Genomic DNA, 8,238 nt, shown 5'->3' with positions numbered 1-8,238 from the left:
AAAGTAAAGTGAGTTGATACTCCATTTACAGACAGAAAGCCCGGTGTTTTTCTAATATTATCAGGATACGTCTCCTAAAGAATGATAGCATACCTTTCAATCACAGAAATGGTCTAAAGTTCAAAATGTTACTCCATAGCTAGCTCCTGGAGGAAGGAAGCTAGGTGGCAGCGTGTACACAAAAAGTCAATTCATCCAAATAATAATATAACAAGCAGGTATTTTCTGCTAAGTACTATGTAGCACTGGGGTGAATGCGTGGCAGGGCAGGAGGGGAGCTGTTTACAAGAGGGTATGAAATACAGCTTTTCTTTTCAAGAGTGGTTGCAGAATACCAGGACTACAAAGAGAGGGCCACGCATTAAGCATCGTATTATGTGGGTACAGAGTATTAGGGTTCTCGATGACCAGAAGGAGAATGAGTGCAGTTTGTTTCACTAGCAAGCCTTCTTTAGCTTCTCTTCCCACGTGGGGGTGGGGTTCGGGTTGGGACTGTTCTTTCCCAGCTCAAAAGTTCACTTATGTCACACTAGGGTCACTTTAAAGGAGAGTGCTAGTAAGGGTAAAGTCAAGTTACATAACCTAGCGGAAAATGAAGACCTAAAACCGCTCGTGAGCAAACACAACACTTTAGACGTAAACCTCTTCAATGAAACCTCTTCAGTAGAAGAATGGATCTTAGCACTCTAGGTGAAAGCAATCTCAGCCAGTAAAACAGCAGAACGCTTTCACGCACGCGCAGTAAGCACACGACCGGTGGCAAGAGCCCGGATAAAGGCGGAGCTAAAGGTGCCGGATAATGCGTCACAGAGCGCGTGTGCGCACGCCGTAGGGGGCGGGCCGTTCGGGCTTGGTTTCCTGGGCGACCACCGTTGGCTGGTCCGTTAGAGGTGTGCGGGCTTCGGAGGCGTGCGGGCTTTGGGTGCAATGGGGACTCCTCCCGGCCTGCAGACCGACTGCGAGGCGCTGCTCAGCCGCTTCCAGGAGATGGACAGTGTACGCTTCGAGGACTTCACGGAGCTCTGGAGAAACATGAAGTTCGGGACTATCTTCTGGTGGGTGTTTCTTGTCCACTACCCGCCTCTCCCTGCCCGCAGGTGGGGTAGAAAGTTGCCCCCTTCCCGGCGATACTGCACTTGGGAAGGGCTGAGAAGAGCGGCAGTCACCGAAGGTTGCCTCCATCACTCCTGGACCTTCCCCTGTGCGCAGGCAACGCGCTTTCCCTGCTCTATTTCACTGTGCCCTGATGGTTGTTGCGGCCTCCTCCCAAATATGCGTCTCTGCCTGGCCTCCCTTCTAAACTCCTCTCTCCATCTCCACTGCCTCCACCCTGACCCAGGCCACTATCATTTGCCCTTCCCCAGTCTTGTTCTAGGACCTCATGTTTAAAAACACACAAGCAAAGACAAAACCCTTCAAAATTGAATTAATCTTTCCTACAACAACCAAAGTTGTCTTTTTTTTTTTTTTTTTTTTGAGATGGAGTCTCCCTTTGTCGCCCAGTCTGGAGTGCAGTGGCGCGGTCTCGACTCAGTGCAACCCTCTGCCTCTCAGGTTCAAGTGATTCTCCTGCCTCAGCCTCCCGAGTAGCTGGGATTACAGGTGTCCGGCACCACGCCCGGCTAATTTTTTGTATTTTTAGTAGAGACGGGGTTTTACTATGTTGGCCAGGCCGGTCTCGAACTCCTGACCTCGTGATCCGCCCGCCTCGGCCTCCCAAAGCGCTAGGATTACAGAAGCGAGCCTCCGCGCCCGGCCCAAAGTTGTTTTTCAAAAGTGCAAATTTGATCATGTCACTCCCCGGCTTATTACTCTGTAGTGGTGCCCATTGCCTTTGGGATAACGCTTGAATTCTCTGACTTGCCAAGACCATTCCTCACTGGCCTTTGCGTATCTCTCCAGCTTCACCTGCCAGTCCCCTCCATGCACTCACTTTCTTGCTCCAGCAGCTGCTTTTTTTTTTTTTTTTTTTGGCCCTCCACAGGCTTTTCCTAATCCTGGAGTTTCCGCCGCAACTCTCTTGTTTTGTCCACCTTATTATTCACTCAGGGTTAAGCTCAAATGACTTCCTAGGGGGAAGTCTTTTTTCTCTTCTAGACTGAGTACGCTGTTCATGTTTTTTCCCCCCATAGCACCCTGTTTTTATTTTATCTCACCGCTTTCCACATTTTGTTGTAATGGTATAGTTGAAAAGGCAGTGTGGGATTGTTAAGGGCATAGGTTATGGAACCCAACTGGCTGCATTTGATTGCAGGGTCCACTATGACTTGGGGCAAGTTACTTGAGTTGCCATATCTGTAAAATAGAGGCAATGATAAACCTCATAGTAGTTGTGAAGATTAAATGAGCTGATATATCAGAAATGCATTCTAAGTGCTCAATAAATGTTCATTATTATTATTTTTTTTTCTCGAGACATAGTCTCGCTGTCACCCAGGCTGGAGTGTAATGGTGCGATCTCGTATCACTGCAACCTCCACTTCCCGGGTTCAAGAGATTCTCCTGCCTCAGCTTCCCGAGTAGCTGGGACTACGGCTCGTGCCACCAAGCCTGGCTAATTTTTGTACTTTTAGTAGAGACGGGATTTCACCATGTTGGCCAGGCTGGTCAAATGTTCATTATTACTACCGTTTTAAAATTTTCCTTTGACTAGACTGACCTCTGTGAGGACAGTGACTGGATGAATCTATTTTTATTCGCATAGTACATATAATATTGAAAAGGCTAAATAACTGATTTTCTGAATGAGTTAAACCTTACGATTAAAACTGTTTTTCTGAACAAAATGTAAAAACTCATTTTCTCTTTGTCAGTGTAAGCAAATTGCCTTTGTAGTTTTTAAATTGCAAGGAATGGAGGATGAAGAGCTCTTTGTTGTACAGTTAATAAAAGAGAGACTAATTTTTTTTTAAATGGCTACTAAATGCAATGTATTTATAGCTTTATTTATTGCGTAAGACAGTTATATATAAAAAGCAGGTATAATTATCCTTGTCTTAAAGAGGTTAAGTAATTTCTCCACCATTACAAAGACAGTGGATTGTAGAGCAGATGCAGGAAACTATGTATCTGCCTGTTTCTAAAATCCATAGTATTCCACTGTACCACTTCTTGGGGGGAAAAATGCATTTAAGGAAAACTTAGCTAAAAATGTAACATTTACATTTTCTAGTAGGGAGAACCTAAAATGAAAAAAGAAACAGGAATCACTAGAGGAGTGGTGGATTTTCTTGAGAAATTACTTTGGTTACCATAACTAGAATAGGTATTTTGTATTCTTTTCGTGTATTTCTTATTTGAAGAGCCAAAACGTCCTTCTACTACCCCGTTCCCTTCCACCCCTGCATTGTAATCAGATATAATAGAGCCCCTGTTTATGGCTGCAGGGCGAATGTCTTTATTGTTTGTTGCTGTTTTTAAAGTAAAAGTTGTACATATTTATATTTGTATAGTGTATTAGTCACTTGCATCAACACTTTGAGACGTTTATTTTAGCAAATGTCTTATTTAAAATCTGACATTTTTTATCTACTAATTTCAGGTCTTACATAGAAACCTATAATATGCACAAATGTGTTTTATCCAAAGTGGTAAGAAGACTGTTACATTGACGTTTTTAAGGCCTTGTTTTTAAAAAATTTTTGTTAACTTAGCACAGCAGAACAGTTTCAGATAGTTTATTCATTATGCTGTTTATGTCCACAAAAAATATACGTGAACCTCGAAAATTTGAGACAGGTCTCAGTTAGTTTAGAAAGATAATTTTGCCAAGGTTGAGGATGCGCCCGTGACACAGCCTCAGAAGTCGTGATGACATGCGCCCAAGGTGGTCAGGGCACAGCTTGGTTTTTTTTGTGCATTTAGGGAGTCATGAGACATCAATCAATATATGTAAGAAGTACATTGGTTTGGTCTGGAAAGGCGGGACAACTTGAAGCAAAGGCAGGAAGACTGGAAGTGGGGAGGGAGCTTAATCGGTGATACACAAATGCTTGGTGATACACAAATGCTTCCGTTCTTTTGAGTTTCTGATTAGCTTTTCCAAAGGAGGTAAATCAGATAGGCATCTATCTCAGTGAGCAGAGAAGTCACTTTGAATAGAATGGGAGTCAGGTTTGCCCTAAGCAGTTTCCAGCTTGAGTTTTCCTTAGTGATCTTGGGTGCCCAAGATATTTTCCTTTCACATACATTTCCTATGTTATTTCATTGATTGATTGCCAAGGAAGCCTTGTTGCTCTCTTGGATGTTTGGACAAAGCTTTTGGTTGTATGCTGGAGTGTGCTCTTCTCCCTTTCTCCTCCTTTCTTCTGATGAGCTTGCCGTGCTCTGGACAATTAGGAGTGTGGGTTACTTTGTGCTGTTTCTCTAACTTTTTCACCTAGGCTTCCCAAGGACAGAGGAGATTTAGTGCAAATCCCTGAGAGTATTGGAGAAAATGTTCATTAGGTAAAAAGTAAAGTAGAGGTTCCTCTTCAAAGAGTTTCCTCCACATCTAATTAAGACTAAATAGTAACTTATCTTAGAAGCAAAATTTATTCAAAGACCTGTGCTAACATTCTTAAGTATCTGCTAGCCGTAATAAAGAAATCAGTGTACTTTATGCTCTTAGCTCCCACAATTTAGACTAAATATTTGCCCTGGTGTGCTTATACTGGTCCAAGCAAGCATTAAGTCATAGCCTGTTCCTCTTCCTTATTTAAAAGTGTTTTTACCCTTCTCAGTATTCCACAAGTTACTTCAAGTTCTAAGTTGCTAGTCAATCAAGACAGATGCAGAATGTGAAGTCCCGTTCCAGCCTGTAGAAACTGGGCACAGCAGTAAAGTAGACACGTCGAGTTATAAATGACCCTGTCTCCTTTGTTCAGCGTAGCAAAACTGCTGGCGACTGTATCCTTTTGTGCAGAAAGTAAAAAAATGGCCTTGCTGAAGAAATAAAATTTATGTTCAAGTGATACTTCTTTACAGCACCAAAGAACAAGCATTTTTGACAATTATATATTAAAATGCACATAGTTCTGTAACATAACTGATTATTTTAACATTATGGTTTCAAATATTTAACCAATAATAATTTGAAACCCCTTCCTTCTTGCTCTTCAATTTGGCAAGTAAAGTTGATGCTTTTGGAAGCTGCATCATGTTTACCTAGTAGTTGCCTTTGCCTTGGTGTAAAATTATCTCTTTGTGCTTGAATCATGAAAGAATTGGGTATGGAATCCTCATCAAATTATTATAACTAGTATATACTTCTGGCTTTTGTTCATTACTTATTCTCTTAATGAGTCGTAATATATTTTCTCTCTGTTTATTAGTGGCAGAATGAGAAATTTAGAAAAGAACATGTTTACAAAAGAAGCTTTAGCTTTGGCTTGGCGATATTTTTTACCTCCATACACCTTCCAGATCAGAGTTGGTGCTTTGTATCTGCTATATGGATTATATAATACCCAACTGTGTCAACCAAAACAAAAGGTAATACTTAGTGAGTTATTTTTCCTTAGCAGAAATGTAAAACAAGTACCATATTTTTATAATAAATATTATATAAATATGATTTAAATAAAATGCCAGTATTTTAAAATTATAATGTGTTTATGAAAAAATATTTACATTTAGTACAACTTTTTTTTCTTCCTGGTTGCAGATCAGAGTTGCCCTGAAGGATTGGGATGAAGTTTTAAAATTTCAGCAAGATTTAGTAAATGCACAGCATTTTGATGCAGCTTATATTTTTAGGAAGCTACGACTAGACAGAGCGTTTCACTTTACAGCAATGCCCAAATTGGTATGTTGCCTAAAATAATTTAGTTTTTTCAAAATGAGCAATTATACTTTATGGTCCATAAAACCTCTCAATCTCCAGAAAATGGAATGAGTATTGATAGTGTTCAAGACTTTTAGCTTTTTTTTTTTTGAGACAGAGTCTCACTCTGTCGCCCAGGCTGGAGTGCAGTGGCACCATCTCGGCTCACTGCAGTCTCCGCCTCCTGGGTTCAAGCGATTCTCCTGCCTCAGCCTCCCGAGTAGCTGGGACTACAGGCACATGCCACCACGCCCAGCTAATTTTTGTATTTTTAGTAGGGACAGGGTTTCACCATGTTGTCCAGGATGGTCTCGATCTCTTGACCTTGTGATCCACTCACCGTGGCCTCCCAAAGTGTTGGGATTACAGGCGTGAGCCACTGCACCTGGCCTGGCTTATAACTTTTTTTGTGTGTGTGCCTTTTTGATATGGAGTCTTGCCCTGTTGCCCAGGCTGGAGTACAGTGGTGCGATCTCAGCTCACTGCAACCTCTGCCTCCAGGGTTCAAGCAATTCTCCTGTCTCAGCCTCCCGAGTAGCTGGGACTACAGGCGCCCGCCACCATGCCTGGCTAATTTTTGTATTCTTAGTAGAGGTGGGGTTTCACCATGTTGGTCAGGCTGGTCTTGAACTCTTGACCTCGGTGATCCACCCGTCTCAGCCTCCCAAAGTGCTGCTCACCTCAGGTGAGCCACCATGCCCGGCCTTGTAGCTTTTTTAAAATAGGAGAAGGTATTTTCTAATTACTGCTTTTTTCCCGCAAACAAAAATTTAGCCTTTGCTTTTAAATGCAGTGTATCTGGATGCCACATATTAAGCGAATTGTTTTGAGAACAAATTAGATTTAGCATCTGCATTTGCTCTTGTCTCGAACATCACAGGTTACTGAAAGACACACAAAATTGTTAAAAATTCTTTGGTGAAAAGTTGAAACTTCTAATAACATTTGTTATTTTTTTAATCTTGTGGTAATTGAGATACTAGGTTGAAGACCACTAGTTCTGGTTCTGCCATTAGCTGGCAAATTATGTAATTTCTGTCTTATCTGAATTTGTAGGCATGTGGCATGGCATGTGAAAGGATACTTCACAAGTCTAACAGTCTTTGGAACTTGGATGTTTAACAGATGTACCCTTACAGCTGCTTTTATCTGTGTTTACTTATAGACAATTTTTAGTGCTGGCTTATATTTCAGTACTTTTAAAAATACTGTTTAAAAGATACTCATTTAAAAAGACATGTATTATCACATAGCTGTCGTATAGGATGAAGAAAAAAATTCACCGAGCTGAAGTTACAGAAGAATTTAAGGACCCAAGTGATCGTGTGATGAAACTTATCACTTCTGATGTATTAGAGGTAAATATTCTTTTATGCTCTTGAAAATTTTTAAAAATTGTTTTATTGCCAACTACATATTGAGGTTATACCTTCATCTACTGGATACTGATTTTTCTGATGATTTTGACCACTCTAGGATGCTATATCTCTAGAGTATCAAACATAAAATAGCCTAAATATATCAGGGCTTACAAATCTTGAAATAGCGTGAGAAAAAAAGATGTAAAAGACTGGACCTGGACTGAAGATATGTGGATTCCGTTACTAAAACTACCATTTGTATTTGACTTTAGTTAGGTCATAAAACAAGAGTTTAAAGTGACTTTACCTAATTTTTAAAAAAACAATATGCATGACCAGGCATGGTGGCTCATACCTGTAATCTCAGCACTTGGGAGGCCAAGGTGGATGGATCACGAGGTCAGGAGTTTGAGTCTAGCCTGGCCAACATGGTGAAATCTCGTCTCTACTAAAAATACAAAAATTAGCCGGGCGTGGTGGTGCATGCCTGTAGTCCCAGCTACTGGGGAGGCTGAGGCTGGAGAATCGCAAACCTGGGAGGTGGAGGTTGCAGTGAGCTGAGATCGCACTGCTGCACTCTAGCCTGGGCAACAGAGCAAGACTCCGTTTTAAAAAACAAAAAAAACCAATATGCATTTATTTCCTGAGTTTTTTTTTTTTTTTATATACGGAGTCTCGCTCTGTTACCCAGGCTGGAGTGCAGTGGCGCGATCTCAGCTCACTGTAACCTCCGCCTCCCAGGTTCAAGCAATTCTCCTGCCTCAGCCTCCCGAGTAGCTGGGACTACAGGTGTGCGCCACCACGCCCGGCTGATTTTTTGTATTTTTGGTAGAAACGGCTTTACCGTGTTAGCCAGGATGGTCTTGATCTCCTGACCTAGTGATCTGCACACCTTGGTCTCCCAAAGTGCTGGGATTACAGGCGTGAGCCACTGCACCCAACCTACTTCCTGAGTTTTAACATTTATTTTAAAACCCACCATTGAAAGCAGTCTATTTTGATAATATATTTTGGTATTTTGTTTGAGTGTACAGTATTGAGAAAAATCTTATGCATGGATAAGTAGTGTTACAC

The 8,238-nt window shown here is 41.4% G+C and overlaps 1 protein-coding gene across 2 annotated transcripts in view; it reads left to right on the top strand.

Annotated features, from left to right (window-relative positions):
• The first annotated feature begins 872 nt into the window (after positions 1-872).
• Positions 873-8,238, top strand: part of SNAPC1 (small nuclear RNA activating complex polypeptide 1) — a 33,912-nt gene continuing 26,546 nt past the window's right edge. For both annotated transcript variants that reach the window (XM_032134755.2, XM_058429800.1), the window contains exons 1-4: positions 873-1,055; positions 5,313-5,472; positions 5,645-5,785; positions 7,057-7,161. In XM_032134755.2, the coding sequence (XP_031990646.1) occupies positions 928-1,055; positions 5,313-5,472; positions 5,645-5,785; positions 7,057-7,161 (534 nt within the window). In that variant the 5' untranslated portion in view covers positions 873-927. The remainder of the gene's footprint in view (positions 1,056-5,312; positions 5,473-5,644; positions 5,786-7,056; positions 7,162-8,238) is intronic.

The sequence above is a fragment of the Hylobates moloch genome, unplaced genomic scaffold (genome assembly GCF_009828535.3).
Source record: "Hylobates moloch isolate HMO894 unplaced genomic scaffold, HMol_V3 SCAFFOLD_16, whole genome shotgun sequence".
Lineage (NCBI taxonomy): Eukaryota > Metazoa > Chordata > Mammalia > Primates > Hylobatidae > Hylobates > Hylobates moloch.
Note: the sequence above shows the minus strand (reverse complement) of the source record. Positions and strands in the feature narration are given on the sequence as shown.